General features: G+C 49.1%; 1 protein-coding gene across 19 annotated transcripts in view; it reads left to right on the top strand.

Moving 5' to 3' along the window:
• Positions 1 to 23,703, top strand: part of UBR5 (ubiquitin protein ligase E3 component n-recognin 5) — a 2,132,574-nt gene that overhangs the window by 1,553,471 nt on the left and 555,400 nt on the right. For all 19 annotated transcript variants that reach the window (XM_078686916.1, XM_078686920.1, XM_078686919.1 and 16 more), the window contains one exon: positions 454 to 574. In XM_078686916.1, the coding sequence (XP_078543042.1) occupies positions 454 to 574 (121 nt within the window). The remainder of the gene's footprint in view (positions 1 to 453; positions 575 to 23,703) is intronic.

Raw genomic sequence — 23,703 nt, forward strand, 5'->3', positions numbered from 1 at the left:
CTCCCCGTTCTGCGAACCAATATCTAGGGTTAGGGTTACCCCCCTTCAGGGCCCTAGTTTCAATGGCACAAGTGTTGGTTTTTAGCATGGCTCTGCGTTTCTGGCGCGGAAAAGCTGTGTCTAAGAACTGACGTCAGCACACGGAGGCGGCGTCTAAGTACTCCGACGACGTCATCACGACGCCGACGACGGACGCGGAGCCGCAGACGACGCCTACCGACGCGCAAGGGTACTGCTACGCAAACATTTCCGGATCCAGTCTGACGCCTGGGGATATTCTAAGGTAAGGAATCTAATACTAACTAATGTCTCTTACAGATATATCGTTACACAAGTAGTAACTTGTGCGTATACACTCGAGAAGTATTTGTACTTTGGTATATGCATTGTTGAGTAGAACGATTTGCTTGCAAGCATTATGAAGACTAAACCTTGTGTTAACTCTTCTTTCAGGCCTCATTGTAGTTTTATGGGTATGGTGATATCTCACGATATGTTGTTGGGACGTTGGCGTTTGTCTTTAGAGCTTTTTGGAAGAGTGTTTATGGAAGATGTTGGAGCTGAGCCAGGTTCGGTATGTATTGTTTGCCTTCATTTTCTGTGAATCTGTGATACTTGTCCATAAAGATCTCGATTTGGGACATTTTTGCGAAAATTTGCTCAGGTGTTTTTTACAATCTGTGCATAACCGAAGTCAAATACTTGTTTAGAAATTGTTCTTTTGCCAAAGTGGGTACACGGTTGTGTGTATTTTGAATGACTCACTTTGTCGGTCAGAAATGCTCAGTACCCCACACATTGAAACTAGAAACTGATTGTTTGCCGCATTATGCACTTTTAGATTCACATGCAGTGCATATTTCTGGAGGTTGGTGCCCAAAAGTCATATTTGTTTCAACCCTTGTTTCTTAATTATTAATTTTTTTCTCGCTCTCCTTTTTGGAGACTGGTATGTCTGGTGAAACCGAAACACTGAAGAGAATGCTATTAAACCCCATTTTTGAGTGGCCAAACCTTCAGATTATTTTTTCTGCCATGGAACTCAGAGGTGCCTGCTATGCTTCAGAAGAAGGCAGAGACATTAGGACCCCCAGGAACTAACACCAATAACATACATGGGTGGTAGAAATAAAGGTATGAGGGCCCTAGTTCCAAAAGGGGGAAGACTCCCACCCCCACTTTTGGATATTTAATTTTACTCTCCCTTTTTCTCCCCCCTGTATCTTTAAGGAACTGCATACCTTTTTGAAATAATTCGGTAAAAATAAAGGTTGCTTGAGGGCTGACTTACTCTGTCAAAGCGTAGTGTTTAAAATTAGTGTTGAATGTTTTCATTCATGGGTCACTAATCAAAGTTTTGTAACTTCGATTTTTCTGGCACCTTATTATGTTGGCTTGCATCCCTGTGCTGCCACATTAGCTTCTTTTCACAGAATATTGTTAGAAGCTTCTAAACAAATTAGTTTTATTGCCTCATAAATCAAACCTCTGTGCCCCATGCAGGCAAGTCTTACCTAAAAAGAATGCACACATTCCCCTGCTGGGTTCAGAGACAGAAGGCCCAGAAACACTTACATTAGGTTGAGCCTGGGCAGCACATATGCTGCTCTGCGAGGCATGTTGTATTGAGGCATGGCATAGAAGCTCTGCCCATTTCCTGTCTATCCTTTCAATTGGCTCCTTTCAAAATCTTTGCTTTTCGTCATGAATAGGCTTAGTCCCTCCTTGGTACCGCCTTGTCTGCATTTGTAATCTCCCATAACGACTGAACTTTTTAATTGTGTTGTTACACGGTCTGCTTTATCTAGTCAGTGAGCACTGTTTTCTTTAATGATCTTCCCTACTCCACCCAGAACATAGCAGCACGCCACCACCTTTTATATTGTTATAAGTCATGTATTTTTAGGTCTCGCCTAGACGAAAGCAAAGCGAAGCTTTGCTGTCTAAGGCGAGACAACTAATGTTGTTACTTTTGGGGGAATGTGGACAGCAAAGTGCCACGCGCTTTTTCAGGCTGAGATTTGACCTCGTGAGCGCGCACGCCCAGCCGGCGCCGTGCACATCCCCTGCCTGGTGCGCGCTGTTCAATGAATGAAAGCGAAACTGGCTGCAGTGCCTCGCATCCATGCCGCGTTAGTGTCTTTCCCGTTTATTTCCCTCCGCTTCTCTCGTGTCCCCTTCCCTCCGCCTCTCTCGTGTCCCCTTCCCTCAGCGTCTCTCTCGCCTGCATCCTTCCCTCGGCGTCTCTCGCCTCCCCTTCTGTAGTTTACTGTCCTCCCTCTGCCTAAGGCTCTCTCCAGGTCCTTTCCCTACCTGCCTCTCCATGCTCCGCTCTCTGTCTCGTGGGCCGCGGTGCTCCTCTATCTCTTCGGTGTCGTTTCCCGTCCTAGCTGCTAACTTTCCTCTGCAGGAAGTCGCCGCTGCCCCGTCCTCGGCTCCAGCAGTGCCCCACCCTCTTAACTTCACGTCCCTCCCTTAGCTCCTGCCCTCTCCCTATCTCTCCCACGAAGGAGCGGGGCACTCCCTTGCGGTCAGGCGGCTCTCCGGTGCCGTGACCAGATTCCGAACTTCCCCGCAGACCCTGTGCTCTGGTCCCGGACGGTCCTCTGCGTCCGACGAACCTGCACTACAGTCCAACACAGACTGGGGCTTCACGCCACCCTTGGACAGAGTCTCGGAGCCCAATGAGAAGGCTGACAGGCTAGGCGGTGATTTTTTTTTTTTTTTTTTTTACCACAGCGCAATACAGACTTGCAGTACGCCGCGTGTGTAATCATAGTATGTTATTTATTTAAGTTTACTCCTTCCGTACGTTTAACTTTTGTTTTCACACAGCGCATTCCAGGAACCTTTACATTTTTTTTAATGACGGCGCATTTATGACTTACAATGGGCCCTGTGCTCAATAATGGACACACTCACGAAGCACGTTTAGATATTTTGTACCACAGCGTATTTCACATTTATAATAGGCCGCGTGCTTCATCGTGTCATGTTATTTTATTGACTCCTTTGTAAAGCCGCATATGCTGCACTTATCTGCCCTCACCCGCAGTTTCACAAATCAGACATAGAAGTCTAAATAGATATTTCATTTACTGTTATTTTATTACGGTACTTTGCAATACCGGGGCAATGAGGGCATATAGATCAAGCATGTACACACATTCAGGAAGCGCCTTTTCTATTTCAAGTAATACTGTTTGGTTCTAGCATGTCACTTTTAATTTAACCGTTGCGCATCTACAAACTTTGTTAAGTATCACGAGGCCAATATTTACAGCTACAAATAATGGCCCATTCAACAACAACTGGTTCAAATATGTTCTCTCAATTTTTCAAGCTTTATTACTAATGTCACAGAAAGATGTTAATATTTCACTTCTGTTCTTGGATTTTCGTCACAATAAAATACACTGAACATAATCTTCACAAAAGTTATTTACAAAAGTTTAAGCTATTGCTATTGTAAATTACAATAACTTTTATTTAAGTATTCATTATTTAAAAGCCATTGTTATTTGTAAGCAATACATCAAAGTCACGTAAATACAACACATATTGCATTACAAATGCTATAGGTGTCACATTTGCGAACGTTATAACTATTGGCATTGTAAATGTCAAAGCTATTAATTTAGCTATTTTAAAAACCAACACAGAAATAAAAAATATTGTCATTTACAATACCAATAGCTCTAAATTTCCTAATGCGAGACCTATTGCATTGCAAATGCTTGTTTATTTTCCAGCCCAGTCCGCTTTAACTATATCGGCTACGCTTATTTAATTTACGGCTAGGTCCACTTTCACTTTAGCGGCGGCGCTTATTTATTTAATTTGCAGCACAGCCCGCGTTCACTTTAGCGGCACGCTAACGCTACAAAAGCTTTCTATGCGCTTTCACTTTAATATTGGCCGTACCCCTTTCTTTAGATGCTGCTCAATGTAACCTGAATACGGTGAGCAGCTTCTAAAGAAAGGGCCGCGGCCACCATTAAAGTGGTCTCGCATTTGCGAGAGTTTGAGCTATTAGCTTTAAAAAGGGCAATGCCTTTTATATGTGTTGCTTTGATAAACACATAAAGAAAAGGCATTATCATTTACAATGCCAATAGCTTAAAATCTTGCAATTGCAAGACCTATTGCATTGAAAATGCTTATATGGGGAAGCGATTTCAAGCTATACCGAAGCAGGCACTCTGGAGCATTTCAATGGGCCACATGTTTTCCTTTTAAAAGTCTGTTGCAATGTTGTTTGATACCATGTACATGCCTACTTTACAAGCTACTAGCAATTACAGACAAACAGTGGAAGAGTATCTTGGGCTTTTTTATACAGAGACCGAAAATGTAATACTTATTCAATTCGTTTTCTCCCGACATGTGTGTGCTTGCATGTATAAATGGAGCAATGCATGAATGGATATGGATGTATGTATGCGACGGCATATATATTTATATAAACATACATAAATATGAGTGCATATGTATTTTTAATTTCTTTTTCTGACAATAAGTGACAATAAGTGAAGAGATACTTCAAGTAAAGCGTAGGGCTCATGTTGCTTTTGCATCACTATTCCGGTGCAAACTGCTTTTTGGGAAACTTGGGCAAAATCTGATGCAGAACACCTTCATTTGTACTCATAAAAACGAAGGTTTCATTGTCAAGTAAAGTGCCACAGAGCATTGTTACACAGAATGTCTTAATACATCTGAAGGAAACCGTTAGTTTTAGATTCCTTAGCTTAGAATTACCCCCAGGAGTCAGACTGGATCTTGAACGTTTTTCGTCGGCAGTACCCCTGTGCATCAGAAAGTGGCGTTGGTCGGCTCCGCGTCCGTCGTGGTCGCCGGGTTGATGTTGCAGCAATTGCTTAGACACTGCCCTTGTGCGCTGATGTCAGTTCTTTATTTTTCTGCGCCATCAAGCGTAGATCCGGAGAGGAATACCCCCAGTCACTTCTTGACTGACTTTTTTGCGACTTTTGTTAAGTTCTTTTTTGAGTCTACATCGACTCCTGGTGCACGAGGAATGCCCGGTTTCAAGGCCTGCGGTCCCAGTACTCGACTGATGTCGGTGACAGATCCGCATCGTGTGTGCCTCTACTGTCTGGAGCGAGACCATGACCCCAAGTTGTGCTCCGATTGCCGAATCATGGCCCGAAGTCTTTGCGGGAGCAGTCCCGAAAGCTACACTAGGCCCGGCAGTCGGCTCCTCATCGTGGGAAGTCGAGGGACCGATCGCGGAGCCATCACCACTCCTTGTCCAAGTCTTCGCACTGAGGGTCAGGTAAGTTGAAGCACAAGAAGAAGTCGAATCATCGTCGCTCTTAGACGTCCCCTCGGCTGACGCGATGAAGGGTGCTGGTGGTGCCCCTCTCGCGGCTCCGCGTTCGGAGCCTTCAGGTTCGACTCCGGCCTTCCCTCTCCAAAGTGACCCCTGCCCAGCTTCGTCAGTTCTACGAAGCCATGCATGCTATCTTTAGGCAGCCCTAATCTGCTGGTCTGCCTTCGGGCCCTGCGGACTCTGCTGGGGGCCCTAGGCCTTGGATCCAGACCTGGATCTGGAATGGCGGCGCTTGACCTTATTATACCTCCACCGTCACCGATTCCACCGGCACCACGTCGGCAGCCGACGCCGGCTGGCCCTCCAGCTGGCGTCAACCCCAGCTTCCCCCCAATGTGGATACTGAGCCGGACCAATCCAGCACCGATGGATACTTTTGTGCCTGTATTCCACCCTGGTACAAAAGGGGGTGGTGATGGACGGAGCATCTGAACCAATCAAACACTCACACCCAGTCTAAAGATCTGGGTTTGATCCATCACCGTTCTTTAGCCCACTCTGCCACCCCAGTTCAGACATGGCTATATGCAAATCAGTCTGACCCTGAGCCTCATGGGAACAGTCCAGCCCGAACTGCCAAGCCATGCCTTCCCTGGACCGGAAACAAGCTTCCGAGGACCGGTTTCTGGCATTACAGCCGGCTTCAGCCCGGCTTGCTTGAATCCAGTGGCAAAGTGAGCAAGGGACTCACGTCTGAGCATACCCTGTCACACTTATGGCGGCCAAAGCGGTACAAAAGGGGGTGGTGATGGACGGAGCATCTGAACCAATCAAACACTCACACCCAGTCAAAAGATCTGGGTTTGATCCATCACCGTTGTAGGAGAGTGGGGTCTGCAATCCTATGGTCACCCCAGATTTTTGCTTTTTGCTTCACTGGTTTACGACTTTCCCTGGCTGTGGGCCTGCTAATCAGACCCAGAGCCTAGCTGTTCTCTCTCTAAATTGACAACCATGTACTTTAGGTGCATTTACCAATTGGTACTGGGCCACCTTATCAGTCCCTTTACAGTGTACCTTAGGTATCCAGGGCATAGGTGTACCCAGGGCCTACAAGGGGCTGAAGCATGTATTATGCCACCCCTGACTGGCCATCTAAAACTGACACAACTGGCTGCATGACAGCTGGGGCAAGGTGGTGTAATCACCCTTTGCTATAGATATAGCATACCTATATCTAACCCTAAAATGGACACATATCCTCCTATCAGTCACTCCTATGGCAGGCCTTATCAATCCTGAAGGCAGAGTGCTTGGAATTATGTGAGATGGTGCTCTAGCATGAGCTGAGCCTGTCTACAGCTTTCGGAACCAAGTCCTTTAGCTGTTTCCATGATAACGCTATACAATATACTCTTAAGTGCATTATCAACCTTGCGGTTAAATGCTAACTCTGGTATAACATTATCAAAACATGTCGAGTAAGGTGTCATACGAATTGGAATACTACCCCCTCGCCAATTCTGGCGACGGGGGTAGCATTTCACCCTTCTAGAGGGACACGACATGTATGTAACTGTGAACCCCGGTTAAAGTTAACTCGAGCCTCAGCATCACAAAATGGATGCTGCCACCACAGACACAAGTCTGACCTCCTGCTGCTGGGAGTCCTTCCAGCGAGGGAGGCTTGGACAAAGGGTTTCCTGCCTGGGGAGGTGCTAGCACCACCCCAGACAGGATTTTGTGTATTGAGGTAGGGAGGCCTGAAAGGAATGAGACATGCCTGGGGCACACAAGGTGTTGTGTGCATACACCGGTTCAAACCAGTTGCTGGGGCACTCCAGCCCCAGCTTTGGCGGGAAACCGGACAAAGGATAGGGGGTGTAGCCACCCCCCTTCCTGGTCCCACCCAGGGGAGGGACCTAGTCAGTAGTGCAGCCTCCTTTAGGAGAATAAAGGTAGGAGCTGGTCCCATTCCAAATTAGATTATCCTGAACAATTCTACAAGAAGAAACTCTGGACTTCGACGTTCTGCTCCACAGAAGACTGAAGAATCTCCCTTGTGGACAAGGAGTGTCCACCCTGCAACTGCAGGCACCATCAAGCGTCCAGCGGCTTCACTTTGTCGTCTTCCCTCGAGGATCCAGACTTCAGAGCCCGACGAGACCCGGATTCCCAGACCTCTCCGACCTCAACTCACCTCTACAGCAAAGCTGAGACCCGTGGGTGCGACGAGACACGTGGGACCGGCCATCTTGAACGAACCTGCACTTCGCTACCATCACGACTCCCGAGGTAAACTCGACCAAGCGCTTTGGGGATTGAGAAGCCCCAGCCCCGAGCAGCCCCTGGCATGTAGGGCTGCTGATATTCATATCGGAAGCCCTACATGCCAATAACAGATGCATACTGGTAAGTAGCATATTCCGTTCGAGGCATGTGGGCTGCTGAATTCATATCTGTGCATATAATGTATAGCAGTCTCTCCCTTAGCGGTGGCTACCTGTGCCAGCTGCAGCAGTCTGAAAAAGAGTTTTTAGAACAGCCTGACCAACAGATGCTTGCTGTTTGGAATGCACTTCTACACAATAGTGTTTTGTGAAAGTATGTATGGTTGACCATGTGGCTGCTCTACATATTTCCTCAATGGGAATGTTTCCTAGGAAAGCCATGGATGCCCCTAGTTTGCGTGTAAAATGCGCTCTTGGGGGAACTGTTAAAGTGCGTTTTGCTTTTAGATAACATATTTGGATGCACTTAACTATCCATCTGACTAACCCAGATTTTGAAATGGGGTTGCCTTTGTGTTGTGGTGAGAAGGCAACAAACAATTGTTTAGTCTTTACAAATTCCTTAGGTCTATCAATGTAGTATAGATGTGCTCTCTTGACATCTAGGGTGTATAGAGCCCTTTCAGGTACTGACTGTGGATTTGGAAAGAACACTGGCAGTTCTATTGTTGGTTGATATGAACATGGGATACCACTTTTGGCATGAATTTAGGGTTTGTTTCAAGAACTACTCTATTTGCATGTATTTGGATGAATGGCTCTTCAATAGTTAGGGCTTGTAGCTTGCTAACTCTTCTAAGTGAAGTAATTGCTACTGGAAAAACCACTTTCCATGTTAAACATTGTAATTCACACGAATGCAATGGTTCAAATGGTGGTCCCATTAGTCTGGTTAAAACAATGTTTAGGTTCCAGACAGGTGAAGGTGGGTGTTTTGGGGGGATTATTCTTTTGAGTCCCTCCATGAATGCCTTAATCGCAGGTACTCTGAATAGCGAAAGATGCTGTCTGTTTTGAAGATAAGCTGCAATGGCAGCTAAGTGTATTCTTATAGACGAATATGCTAGATTGCAACGATGTAGGTGCAAAAGATAGCAAATTATATTTTGCGTTGAAGCATCTAGTGGGTTTATGTCATTGTTATTGCGGTAAATGACAAAACGCTTCCACTTTGCAGCGTAACAAGCTCTGGTTGTAGGTTTTCTTGCCTCCTTGATAATGTTCATACAGTCAGGAGGTACATTTAGGTACCCAAACTCTAAGATTTCTAGCCAGATTGCAAGGTTCAGTTGTTGCGGATCTGGGTGCTGTATGTCTCCATGGCTCTGAGTGAGTAGAGTGGGTGTTAGCCGCAGTCTTTGATGAGGCACCACGGAAAGTTCTAGGAACGTTGCGTACCATGGTTGCCTCGCCCATGTTGGAGCAACCATATGATATTCGTTTTCGTTGATCGGATGATTTCTAAGGAATATTTCAAAGTTGCAAAACTTGACACTTAAAAGAATTTCCAAGTGAAAACCAGCCAATGTTACCCTATAGAGAAAATCAAGTTATCGGTCTTTAGGTAAGTACTTGACTGTCAGAGTTAAAGTTCTGGGGGTAGACTCGGGGGGGGGGGGGGGTCTCCCAGGGTCAGGTAAGTACAGTTGTTACACCCTCAGCGGCACAGGGGCAGCCGGGTGCAGAGAGAGTAGGCACAATGTTAGCCTATGGCGGGCATGGCGCCTTTGGTTGGTGGCTGCTAGCAGGCAGGCCACACGGCTGTGAGAGCTGAGCTCCTGGTCACTTACACAGGGCAAGTGGGGTAGTAGAATAGGACAGATGCTGCACTTCCAATGGCACTCGGGCAGCTGGGTGAAGGGTGCTTTTGGTCCGTCGGGCGCTCAATGTATTTCAATGGAAAAGCTGGAAGTTGAACAAACGCTGCATGATCGGGGTCGGAGATTCTTCAGGTGCGACCACCACTTCGAGAGGTAAGTTGGGAAGCTGTAGGTTAGGTAGGCACCCCAGAGGAGGGCACAGGGGGCCGCAGGGCACCGGGTGCAGGGGTGTATTTTGGTGTCAGAAATCTAACCCTCAGCTTGTCGTGGTTAGAGGTGTCCTTGATTGTGAGGCTGCAGGCGTCGTCAGGAGCGTCAAGGAGAGTCTTTGGGTACTGGATTCTGGGTCACAGTCGCCGGGGGGCAGTCCTCGTGGTCTTTGTCCACTCAGGCACACCCCCTTTCCCTCACTTAGATTTTCCCGCAAGAGTGGGGGTCAGAACCGCTGGGCACCAGTTGCTGAGTACAGCAAGTGGCCTTTGAAGCTCACAAAGGCAGCATGCCTTTGAAGCTTCCCCTGCCCATCTTGGGGGAGGAGACCTAGCACCTCGTCCCAGGATGTGCATTGTTGCAGACCCAAGAGAGCGGATGGTCTCTGATCAGGGGTCCAGCAACATGTCTGCTGGGTGGCAGCCTAGGCAGCCTAGGCAGCCTCTCAGTCCGGACATGGGATGTGGGTTGGTTTCAGGAGGCAACTCTAAGTTGCCCTCTGTCGTGCATTTTACATTAAATCCTACACTGGCATCAGTGCAGGTTTAATGTGCTGAGAAGTTTGATACCAAACTTCAGTGTAGCCATTATGGTGCTGTGGAGTTCGTAATGACAACCTCCCAGCACCATATACTCTTAATGGCAGCACTGCACTTAACGTGCTCAGGAATGCACCTGGGTACTGTAGGGGCACAGGGCTCATGCACCTGTGCCCACACCACTGGCATAATGCACCCAGCTAGAGGGGTGACTGAGGCATGCCAGGGCAGTGTGTTTGTGGGCATGGCACACAGGAATGTGTGCCTTGTCGACTATGTTTAGTTCTGCACCAAGACACTCAGCCTGCAAAGGCAGGGTGTGTGTGTCAGGGTACAGGCCTCCAAGGGTGGCACAATAAGTGCTGCAGCCCTTAGGGGCCATCTCTGGTCACAGTGCCCTGGGTACCTAGGGTACCATTTACCAGGGGCTTGCATGTGGCCAGGGATGCCAATTGGATTTAGGCTTCAATGCAGTTTTAGGGAAGGAACACAGGCCCTTGGTACCTGATTGGTAGGAACCCAGGGCTTACTCAGGGAAAGTACATCAGCAATTCAGCAAAAAGTGGGGGCATACCATGCAAGAAAGATGACACTTTCTCACATCCTCCACACTCTGGGACTCCGTGGCTAATCTTCTTCCTTCCCTTTGGGAGGAATTGCGCCCGGAGTTACACCGTCTTGTCCTTCACGGCAAGGAAATGGCTCATTTTACAATACGCTTCTTCCTGTATACCACATACTCTGTGGGCCGTGCTCTTGCATGGTCTGTGGCTTTGCGCCGTCATGCCTAGATGCGTGGCGGTTGCTTCCCTGATAATATTCGGGAGAGCATCCAAGACATGCCATTTAACGGTATAGACCTTTTTGGGTCCCATTTAACGGTATAGACCTTTTTGGGTCCCACGCTGACTTCGTACGCTCCTGTTGAGTTTTCATTGTTGGTATCCCTCTGGGACTCATATACCTCCTTTTACTGCATTCCGCAGCGTCGCATTGCTCTATTGTCTGTAGTGCTTAGACTCCGGGTCAAGGTTTATGCTGTGTGGTATCTACCTCGCATGGCCTGACATCCTGCTTTTGTACTATGGTCTGTTTTTTGGTGCCAGCCGCCTCTGGGTTGTTCTCCCAAGTAGGAAGTTGCCATGAACCTCTCTGTTGTAGGCTTATTCCCCAGCAGTTTTCTCCACATCCCCGGTACTTTCGCGCTGTGGATTTCTACGTTCCACTGGCATTCTTAAATGTGGCAGTCTCGTGAAGCCGGTTCTCCTTGAACTCCGCTCTTCCTGGCGTCTAGGACCCGTGAGTTGGTCCTAGGTACTTCCTTGTTAGGCTAGTCTTTTCTTCTAAATTGTCCTGCAAGGGTACTGTTCTCGCTCTTCCGGACTGACAGCAGACGCTGCTTATAGTTAGTTCCACTTTCTGTATAACTGCGGGTACTTTTGAGCGTATCCTAGTGTCTGGGTTTGGCCGGGGTTCAGCATCTTCTTGAGGCTGTTTCTGCGCCATGTTCTTCTTCATGGCTTGTACTTCCCGTTGCCTTCTTGCTATTGGGTGCGTCTCAGCTGTTCCTGCTGTTTTGCTTCCTGGTGTTCCTTCTGGCCACGTATGAGCGTCTTTCGGGCTGTCTGTGGGCGTCCTTTCAATGCTCTCCACATGTCTGACTGGCAAGGGTCTCCGCAGTACTCTTGCTCTGTGGTACATGTGGGGGCGCTATGCGTTCTCTCCACCATACCACTTAACCAGTCCTTTGGGTTGGCTTTGTCGACTGCCGCATTCTGCAGTTCTTTCATACCATAAGGTTCAGTTCTACTCCCTGCGAGGTGCTGAACTCTTTTCACGCCAGTTTCTTTACTAGGTGTATTTTTCTTCCATGTCGGCCCGTGCTGGGCAGGGGTCATTATCCTGCTGCCTTTGTATCTTTACGGGAGCAGGTTTAACAGTGTTTTACGCTGTTTGAGTTATTTAGCTGGGGCTAGCTCTGGCTTCTTCTCGACACCTTGGATCCTGTGGATCTCTCATGCCTCTTTTCTTTCGAAGTTCGGCATCTTTTCAATCAGGCTCAAGCGTTCTGGCTTAGTGTTTACCTTCTCTCGTCCCTGTACATGTCGGGGTTTTCGTGTTATTCTGAATGGGCTGTGGTACCATAGCCTCCCCTTGATTCCCGCTCTCTTCAGGGAAACGGGTCTGGTGGTTGACTGCTCTGTCATTTTTGGACTTAACAATTGAGAGGCTCCCTCCCAGAGTGGTGCTCTGTCCTTTTTCCTCCCTCAGTTTACAATATACGTTGCCTAGCACTGTCTTTCTATGTTGATGTTTTTTCACCATACCTTGGTTTTTCTTTTTCTGCACGCTGTTCCCATATTTTCACAGTTTTTGGTGGTGGCTTTGCATTCTGACGCGGAAAAATCTTCGGAGGAAAACTGATGTCGGCGCGCCGGGATGGGGCATATATGGCTCCGCTGACGCAGAGGTGCTGCTGTGCAAACATTTTCTGGGTCCAGTCTGACGCCTGGGGATATTCTAAGTTAAGGAATCTGCAGCAAGACTATGTCTCTACCAGATACATCGTTACAGAAGGTAAGTAACTTGTTTGTTAGGGATGCTAGGCCTCCGCAAATCCTCCCAATCTTGTGCAGGGATCTGATTGGTTTCCAACACTCTATCTAGGAAATGCTGGCAGCCATCTTGGGATTCGGACTCAGCCGATACCCAAGAAAAAATTTAAACAAGCATTTGCAATGCAACGGTCTTGACTTTAGTTAAGCTTAAGCAATTCTGTTTGTAATTAGGTGGCTTTTTAGTTTTGCTTTTATTAGTGTTATTTATAGTTCCATGTACATAACATGCATATGTGTGCATCTATGTATATGTAAGTATGCATTAATATTGGTATTGATCTAGATATGCAGATGTTTATATGTTTAAATATGTATGTATATATACATATATATATACACACATACATATATCTCCGCATATATATGCATGTCATGTTCATGAAAGTGTGAAAAACACTAATAAGCTAAATCTAAATAGCCACCTGATTAGAAACAGAATTGCTTTATGTGTAATAAAGATTAAACCTATGGCATTTTGTGCACTAGTGCCTTTAGGCAAAGAGTAAAGGTTTGGAGTAAGGTTAGGCTGTTTTTGCAGATTGAGTAGTAGAGAGTGAGTAGTACATAGTGAGTAGAGAGTACTAGAGTGAGTACTAGAGCGTTCGTTTTGTGATTAGTAGAGTGAGTAGTAGAGGGTGAGCAGTATAGAGTAGTAGTTGGGAGTAGTATTTAGTAGAGTGAGTAGTAGACTAATAGAGAGTGGAGTTGTAGAGAGTAGAGTAGTAGTGAGTTGTAGGCAGTAATAGAGTGAGTAGTAGAGAGTAGTATAGAGTGAGTAGGAGATAAGGTGTAGGAGATGAGGTGTAGGAGATAGCGAGTAGTAGAGAGTGAGTAGTAGAGATTAATGAAGAGTACTAGATAGTAATAGAGGGTAGTAGAGTGAGTAGTAGAGTTAGTAGATAGTAGATTTAATAGAGCGATTAGTAGAGCATGAGTAGTACAATTGAGTAGAGGTTAGAGAGCAGTAGTTAGTGAGTACTAGCGAGTACTAGAGTGTAGCAGAGTGAGTAGTAGATAGTGGAGAGTAGTTAGAGTATAGTAGAGCGCAGGTAGTAGAGAGTGAATAGAGAGTAGTAGAGAGTGAGTAGTGTGAGTAGCAGAGCGTAGTAGAGAGTGAGTAGTAAAGAGTTAGTAAAGTGTACTAGGGAGTAGTAGAAAGAGTAATAGAGAGTATTAGAGTGAGTAGTAATGAGTAGTAGAGAGTAGTAGAGTTGCAGGAGAGTTAGTAGTAGAGTGAGTAGTATAGTGATTTGAGAATAGAGTACTAGAGAGTTTGTAGTAGAGAGTGAGTAGTGGTGAGTAGAGTAGAAGTGAGTAGAGTGAGTAGTATAGAGGTAGTAGAGTTGTAGAGAGTGAGTAGTAGAGAGTGAGTAGAGTAGAGAGTAAGTAGATTGAGTAGTGGAGAGTAATAGTGAGTGAGTAGTAGAGTGTAGAGGAGTAGAGAGTGTGTAGTAGAGTGAGTACTAGAGAGTAATAGTTATTAATATAGAGTAGTAGTGAGTTGTAGAGAGTACTAAAATGAGTAGTAGTGAGTATAGGTAATAGTAGAGAGTGAGTCAATAGAATGTGAGTAGTAGAGTGAGTAGGGAGTATTAGAGAGTTGTAGAGTAAGTAGTAGAGTGAGTAGTGAGAGTATTAGAGTGAGTAGCAAAGAGTGAGTAGTGGAGTAGTAGAGTGAGTACTAGTGAATAGTAGAGTTGTACAGAGTACTAGAGTGAGTAAAAGTTAGTAGTAGTGAGTAGTAGAGTGAGTAGCAGAGAGTAGTAGAGAGTCAGTAGGGAGTATTGGAGAGTTGTAGAGTAAGTAGTAGAGGGAGTAGTGAGAGTATTAGAGCGTGAGTAGTAGAGTGAGTTTAGTAGTAGAATGTAAGGAGTAGAGAGTGAGTTTAGTAGTAGAAAGTGAGTAGTAGAGTAATTAGTAGTTGGTGATTAGTAGAGAGTGAGCAATAATTCTGATCTTGACTGCCCTGGTTATTCCCCATTTCCCCCCTAATCTTGGTCTTTCACTCAAACTATAATTCCTTTTACTTGGGGGTGTGCATGACCCTACTGTATGAAAAAGACAGCTTAAAATGGTTAACAAAAACCAGGAAAATACACTTCTTTAAGTCATAGGAAGTTTGTTTCAAGGTTATATCATTGAGCACATATAATACTGAGAGTAAATCCACATTATACACTTTATTAATGTTGTAAAAAAATGAACAAAAAAACTAACAGGTAGGCTTCCCTTGGTGGCTCTATGCCACACCTACAGAGGGGCCCGCATGTTGGGGCCCTTGTAGTATTGAATGGAAGATTTTGGGAGTATGCGTGTACGTGGGGGGCAGGGGTTAGTCTTCTCGCTCGCCACCTCGTGTGCTATGCTCTACTCCATAGAATGCTAGCTCATCCATGGACTCCTACAGCTCTTCGTGGAAAGATCTGTGCAGCGGTCGGGGGTTTCTATGTTAGGTGGGTCAATTGGTATGGAGGCTTTCTGCCTTTTACAACAGCTTCATTCATCAGACTGCCAGCCTTCCCTTGGAATACTGCAGCCTCTGATGGGGCTCGAATATGCTACCCACAGGCGAGGAGGAGTGGGGGCGGGGGTGAATGAGGGGGTAAAACCGATGACTGGGTCCTTTGGAGCTGAGGGTTTGCGATTCAAGGGTGAGTGGGGTCTCTAGAATTGTCACATCTCCAGATCTTGGGTTTAAACTTGCTAGGCAACCAGCAAGTCCTTTGGGTATAGCACCCTCCGAGGGATTGCACATGAATGTTAAGGAGTTGCTTGAGGTGTTGGGGGTTTCCCATAGAGAACGGAGGTATCCCATTCCATCCTAAGATGACTATACTTACCAGATCGTCAGCCGGTCCTTGGGGTACCGCAACCTCTTGATGCAGAACCAGCGCCGAGGGCAGGGAGTGAGCGCTGTTACGGGCGAGTAGAGCTATCATGACTGGCGGGGCCTGCAGAGGGGACTCGGGGTTCGACCGCTCCTCGGGGAAGTACCCCAAGGCAGCACCGAACAGGAGCAGCAGGAGGCCGTGCAATGGAGGCATGACTGTGGGGGTCCACAGGGACCCGCAGGAGGGCACACTGCAGAACGAGGGCCGTATGGAGGCATGACTGTGGTGGTCCACGGGGACCCGCAGGAGGGCACACTGCAGAACGAGTGCCGTTCAACACACGCAGGAGTCTTAGCACCGGAACAGGTTACTGGGGCAGATTCCTACAGCCACCGAAGAGGCAGAGAGTGGCGTGCATTCCTTGCTACCCTCGGCCTGTGCCGCTACTGACACTAACCGCCCAGCCTGCCCTGCCCTCCGACAGCTGCAGACCCGCACCTTAAACGGGATGTGACGAGGAGTGCTGCAGGCACCGCCTAGCATAGCGTCTGCAGCCTTGCACCTTTAACCGCTTTTACTGACCGCCGACAATAACCGCTATGAAAGGGAGGATGAGGTGAGCCGAGCCGGCAGGACACCACATTAGCACTGGGTGCCTTTAAGAGGCATTAGTGACCGCCGACAGGAATCCAGGAAAGAAAGGAAGGACTACTGCTGAAATTGTATTGGGCGCGTTTTTTTGATCTGTTCAAAGCAATTTCTTAAAAGCTGCTAACAAATACAACAGTAATTAAATAGATACAGTTCAATAAGTACCGGTACGATGTGAATGTAATTTATCAAAGTGTAACAGAACAGGCGCTCGCTACGACGTACACTTTTCTGCTGTCCCACTCGGACGGGCTCGGCCTGACTTACTGCTGTGGTAAAAGGTTTCTTATCTTCTTCATGGGGCCATCTGTTTCGCCCCATAAAGAAGATAAGAAACCTTTTACCTCAGCATTAAGTCAAGGAAGCCAGTCTGAAAAGGACGGGGCTTAAAGAGAAATAAGTACGTCACTGGGACCTCTTTTCCAATGACTGGCCACAGTTTAGCATGAACGGTGACGCCAGCCAATGGAAAAGAGGCCCAGTGCTTAACCTCTCTAGTGAAACTCACTCATAGTCATTAAGTTTCGCCAGCGAGACTGCGCATGTGCGCTGACATCGCAGGCCGACACCTAAAAACTAAGACAAGGGGCAGTGTAGAATTACCCTGACCATCTAACTCTGGTGCTGGGGTCTCCCAGGGACCCCCACAAGGGGGAAAATTCCCCCCCCTCCCTCAGATGAGCTGAGTTCCAGGGGCATGAGGGTATTTGAAAAAAGGAGGGGGATACACTGGGCCCTATAAGGGCTCTTTTTAGCCCCGCAGCCCACCACATTCCCTGGCTTTTTTTTAAATATTGAAGGGGTCAGCACGCCCCCCCCCCCCTGCCAATGGGCTCTTTGAAGCCCCGGGGACCACCACCTCCCTTTATTATTTTTTTTAAAGGAGGAAGCCTGCGCGGACTTCCCTCCTGAGGCTTTAATATGCCCCAGGGACCACCACCTCTCCGGGGCTCAATTAATAAAATGCCATGGAGGCGCAGACCCCGGTGCCAAATACAATTTTAAAAACTGGGAGGGGGATATACTGATCCGGGGACCACCACGTCCCTGGGGACAGCCCATGCTTACTAAAGGGGGGCCCTGTGGCTTCTCTCCTGGAGCCACTAGTGACCCTGGGGACCCCCACCCCATAGGGCCGGCTCCTGCGATCTCCCAAGGTGCCCACCCTTGGATGGGAGATAGCTGTGTGCTTTCTCTTGGCAGGAGCTGTAAAACTATTCCCGCCCGCTGGGAGCAGAGTTTTCATCGGTTTCCTTGCCCGCATGACAGTAGGCAGGGAAACAGATGAAAGATTGCTCCTGTACACAGGGTGCAGCAATTTAGCAGCTCCCCTGCGGTTGGGAGCAGTGGCAGCTCCAGCAGGAGGCGGGGAGCTGACTGGCTCCGCGGGGGCATTGACGCTGCCCCCGCAGCCCCTATCAAAGCACACTGGGTGCCCTGGGTGGGGCCTAGTGAGGGGGGCCCACACGGCCCCCTTCCCCATTACGTTCTGGCCCTGATGCTCATTTCACAGTAAGTAAACCTCAATGGGAAGCACTACAGATATACTCATAGCGGGTACCCTAGTTGAAGCTCCATTTCTGTAAAAGACAAATTATCTTGGCCTCCTGGGCTTGACAAAGGAAAAGCTAGTGGGTTTTCTCAGCAATTCCACATTGAAAGGTGATCTGAAATGCTTCGTGAAGGTGAGTGCATTGTTGCTCTATTGAAGCGCAATCAATAGTAACTGTTAAAAATGTGTTTGTTCTTGTCCTTACCTGCTGAGAGCAGAGTCCAGTGTTCTCCCTTTTAATGATTACAAGTATACAAATGTTCAAAATCACCTGAAGCTCGCCGATTTGGCCCTGCCCCTTTTACCTTAGGTGTATGCAGTGGTCTTCTTGCCTTTTGCCAGGATGATGGGCAGCGTATCACAAGGCCCCCCCCATTGCGTTTCCCACCGTTTTTTGTGACTTGTACTTGATGCCGAGGAATATGAGGACCTCCTTCAAACAAAGGAACACATACTTCATGTAGTTAAGAGGAAGGGCCCTTGTTTGTTGGAGATTTACATCTTTGTAGTTGTGTTGTCTTCTCTGTAGTTGGATTTATGTTATACATATTTTGGAATATAGACACGAGAAACAATCGCATTGCCAAAATGCACAGAAGGTCACTGAAGACATTTCCTCATAGTCCTTTACGCAGCTGTAGTGTAGAATATGCTATAGATGTTTACCCAATGTGGTAGTACATTACTAATTAACCAGTAGAAAGAGCTGGTGAGCCTGTTCTTTTTTTGTTCCCCTTGGTCCAGTTCACTCCTGCTGGGTGCGAGCCCTCTGATTGTCTGCCAGCAACATCAAAATAATATTGCTGACTTAGTCCCCTGTCCTGAGCTATTATATACAAAAAGATATAAAGGTGCTGGGTAGGGATACCCATCACCCCCCCCCCCCAGGCCCCATGGCGGTGGCCCAGAGGGACCCTCTAAGGGCAAGAATAAACGAAATCCAGCAATATTTCCCGTAACCTTTTGACTCTTGCAGGCTTAAAAAAAATTGTGGCCCTCAGCTGTATTGTTTAATAAGGAGGAGGGAGGTGCACGGCTCCCCTCCCCAAGATTTTCGAGTCTCAAGGTAACCCACCCCAGGTGCTGCATTCCATAAGGTTAAGGGGGTGCAAGCCCCCCTGCCTGAACCTTTATAGGCCCTGAGGAAACCCCCTGCAGTGCCGTAATGTCCATTAAAATGGAACGGTGGTCCTCCTCAGGTCAGCTCACATACTGTGTCCCGAGGAGCCCAGGCCACAGTAGTTTACCTGCCTGCACTGGCGCAGGCAGGGAAACAGTGTACTCCCAACAGGCGGGAGCTTTAAAAATGCCCGCCAGCTGGGAGCAGACTTGAGTTCTGTTTCTCTGCCTGTACTGATGTGGGCAGGGAAACAGATCAACAGATTGCTTCCGCCCAGTGGTAACAGCATAAATTGCTGCTCCCTGTGGGCGGGAGCAATGCCGGCTCTTTCAGCATGCAGGGAGCCAGAAGGGGCAATGGGGGCACTGGGCCCTAAAACCCCCCCACCCCCTCCCCAAGTAGCCCCCAACATGTGTATGGTGGGTGAACCTGGGCACCCACTTATTATAAGAACAGACCCAAGCGGATTGGGTCCTCACATCCTCGGTGTAGGGGGCCACTCTACCCCCTTAAGAAAAACATAGATGTGGGGGATGGGGTCCCTAGTGCCTTTACAGTTCGCTGTGGGGCCTGCAAGTCCTCCTCCCCTTAATATATCAATCTTTCCACACGATTCCTCTTAAAAGAGTGTCAAAACGAATGAAGAGTATAGGGAAGCTGATGGTTTTTCCTTGGCCAAGTCTAGCTCTCTGATAAGTCCATGCCAGTTATTTGTACTAGGGAGATGTATCTGTGCTTAATTGGACATGGTTGGTGAGATCATGTCAGCAGGTTTTGGGGAGTTTGGGTCAAATCATTCAAGATGTCCAGGAAGCCTCAAGGTCCATCATATGCTCTGGATTGGACACTACTGACTGCTTGGACAGAGCAGTAAACACTAGTGTGGTGCTTCGGCTGCACACTTGGATGAGATCCACCTACTCCTCGGAGATGTGCAAGCCTCTTTGATGGACATGTCATTAAATTAATCTGGCCATTTTGGCAAGAAGTCAAATTCAGTGTTAGAAAGCTTTAAAATAAGCCGAGCCACATCATGTTACTCAGGCTTTTCTACCTCTGTGAGATAGAATCCTTAACAGTTTTGCCCCTTTTATGGCTATAGCATCAGTCCTCAGACCTTGGTCCAAGGATCTCACTGCCCCCATCAGCCTCCCAGCAGCTCAGTGGTGCTCTGCCCCGCCTCGCGCCCAACAGCCCTCCTGCGCAGGGTTCGAGCCTCTTTAGTTTCCCTTCCACTCCCCCTCATATTTTTCCCGCCGTTATCGCCACCTCCCTGACCCCTCCACCCCGCTCCCGCCTCCCAGCTGATTGTCCCTCCTCCCTCTCCTTCAAAAGGCGTCAGCTGCGGGGGAAACGCGCGTGAGTCCTCAGACCTTGGTCCAAGGATCTCACTCCCCCATCAGCCTCCCAGCAGCTCAGTGGTGCTCTGCCCCGCCTCGCGCCCAGCAGCCCTCCTACGCAGGGTTTGAGCCTGCCTGCCTTCTGATCTGGTTTATTCTTTTACTCTAACTCTGTTTCTGCCACTGTACTTTTCTTTTCTCTCTAGTTTCCCTTCTACTCCCCCTCATATATATCCTGCCGTTATCGCCACCTCCCTGACCCCTCCCGCCCCGCTCCCAGCCCTGCTCCCGCCTCCCAGCTGCCCCTCCCTCCCAGCTCCCCTTAGATGGTGGAAGCTGCGCGGCTGCGCAGCGAGCACGCCGCTAGCGCGCCTAAGGCAAGCCTGCCTGTGCCCGTACTGCGCCCAGCACCAGAACCCCTGGACCCCTGGACCCCGGGAACGCCACGACACCAGACTCCACTACGACGCCAGCACCCTCAACGCCGGCCGAAACCACACCTGCTTGCAGGCCACCCGAAACGGACCAACGGACCCACGGACCCTTCTCCTGCCGCACCTGCAGCTTCACCTGCGACAGAACCACCAAACCTCCAAGGACTGGACCCAATCTCCTCCGCTGCATACTCCTCAACGCCCGCTCCGCACACAAACACGCCGTCTAGCTCTGGGATCTGCTCCACACCTCCGCCCCAGACGTGGCCTTCCTGACTGAGACCTGGTGGAACGAATCCTCGGCGCCCGACATTTGCCATAGCCATCCCGGACGGCTACAAGATCACCCGCAGGGATCGCGCCAACGGAACCGGAGGAGGAATACCCATCGTCCACAAGTCCACCCTCAAGGTCGCCACCCTCACAGACGACACCCTCAACACCGCCGAACACCGGATCCACTCCAACCCCAACACCACCCTCAGAGGAACACTCATCTACAGACCCCTCCCCCCCCCCCCCCCCCCCCCCCCCGGACCACGGGCTCAGTTCAGCGACTCCATCGCCGACCTCGCCAGCACCCACGCACTCGCCTCCACGCACTACATCGTCCTCGGGGACCTGAACTTCCACCTCGAGAACAACAACGACACCAACTCCGCCACCCTGAACGACAACCTCGGCCTCAAACAACTCGTCACCGCACCCACCCACGCCGCGCGGCCACACGCTGGACCCAGTCTTCTCCACAGGCACCCACGTCGCCTTCAACTACACCACCAAACTCCACTGGACGGACCACCACTGCATTCATTTCACCTTCAAGAAACCAACCACGCACCACGGCACCCAACAGCTGCCTCGCCACTGCTGGAGCAAAGTCACCGAAGACCGCCTGATCACCACCCTTGCCCAGAACCCACCCACCGACCCCACCAACCCAGACGCTGCAGCCCGCAACTTCAGACAGTGGATCGACGACTGCGCCAACACCCTCGCCCCACTGAAGAAACCCTCCAACAGCCACGACAGCAAGAGAGCCACCTTGTTCACCGACGAGCTCCTGACCTCCAAACGCGCATGCCGGAAACTGGAGAAAATATGGCTCCACGAACGCACACCGGACAACCGCACAGCCCACAAGGACACCACCCGCAGACATCACCACCTCATCCGATTAGCCAAGAGATCCTCCTTCAAAGACCGCTTGGACAACAATGCACACGATAGCAAAGAGCTCTTTAGCATCGTAAAGGAACTCTCCAACCCCAACGACATCCCGCCCTCACAAGAACTGTGCGACTCAATAGCAACCTTCTTTCACTGCAAGATCGCTGACATCCATTGTAGGAGAGTAGGGTCTGCAATCCTATGATCACCCAGATTTTTGCTTTTTGCTTCACTGGTTTACGACTTTCCCTGGCTGTGGGCCTGCTAATCAGACCCACAGCCTAGCTGTTCTCTCTAATCCAAATTGTACCCAGGTACTGAATTGGCACTGGGCCCTCTCAAGTCCCTGTACCCAGGGCTGAGGTGCACCCAGAAGTCTCCCAGGGGCTGCAGCATGTATTATGCCACCCCTGGACTGACTAACTAAATCTGACACAACTAGCTGCACGACAGCTGGGGCAAGGTGGTGTAATCACCCTTTGCTATAGATAAAGTATTCCTATATCTAAACCTAAATGGACACACAGATCTCCTATCAGTCACTCCTATGGCAGGCCTTAACAATCCTGAAGGCAGAGTGCTTGGAATCGTGTGAGATGGTGCTCTGGCATGAGCTGAGCCTGTCTGCGGCTTTCGGGATCCATCCCTTAGCCGTTTCCATGATATCGCATACCATATACTCTTAAGTGCATTATAATCCTCGCGGTTATATGCCAACTCTGGTATCGCTTTATCAAAACATGTCGAGTAAGGTGTCATACGAATTGGAATACTAACCCCTCGCCAATTCTGGCGACGGGGTTAGCATTCCACCCTTCTAGAGGGACACGACATGTATGTAGCCTGTAACCCCGGTTAAAGTCAAACAGAGCCTTAGCTCCACAAAATGGATGCTGCCACCGAGACACAAGTCTGCCCTCCTGCTGCTGGGAGTCCTCCCAGCCCAGGAGGCAAGGACAAAGGGTTTCCTGCCAGGGGCGGTGCCAGCACCGTCCCAGACAGGATTTTGTGTATCCTAGGTAGGCAGGGCTTTAGAGGAAGGTGACTGCAAGTGGCACCCCGGTGCTCACTGTGCATAGGCCGGCTGAAACCCGTTCCAGGGGCACTCCAGCCCCTGGCCTGGGGAAAGCCCGCCAAAGGAGAGGGGTGTAACCACCCCCCTCCTAGTCCCACCCATAGGGCAGGACTTAGTCGCGTGCCAGCCCCTTTTTGCAGGATAAAGGTAGGAACTGGCCCCCTTCCAAATCAGATCATCTTTGAATCCTGAAACTACTTTCTACAAGAAGGAACTCAAGACTCTTCTCAAGATTTCTCCCTTGTGACTAAGGAGTAGTCACCCTGCAGCAGCAGGCACCAACCAAGCATCGCGGTTTGTTGCCAGTCTCTCCTTCGGATCAAGACTGCTCCAGCACGACGAGAACCGGCTTCCCTGGCACCTCTGACCTCAACCTACATCATCAGCCCAGCTGTGATCCGTGGGTGCGACGAGACCTCGAGGGACCGGCCATCTTCAGAACTGCACGACGCTTGTCCAGCACGACCACCGAGTGACCCTCGACCGAGTGCTTTGGGGTAAGAGAAGCCCCGACCCTGAGCAGCTCCAGCACCGAAGTTCAGCCCCCCTGCATCCACGAGATCTGCGTGGGGCCCTTCTGCTTTTTGCTGCTCACCGCGTTGTCCAGGTCGCTTGCCCGTTGGCTAGTGGCCCTCTCACGACGCTCCACGACGACAACTACTGCTGGTCTGGTTGCTCCAGACTAGCCCTTGCTCCCCTCCAAAAGAGGAGCACCCTGGACCCTCCTGGTCCACTCAAGACGCCATTTTAGGTCCACCG

Source organism: Lissotriton helveticus, chromosome 4_1, assembly GCF_964261635.1.
Source record: "Lissotriton helveticus chromosome 4_1, aLisHel1.1, whole genome shotgun sequence".
Taxonomy (NCBI): domain Eukaryota; kingdom Metazoa; phylum Chordata; class Amphibia; order Caudata; family Salamandridae; genus Lissotriton; species Lissotriton helveticus.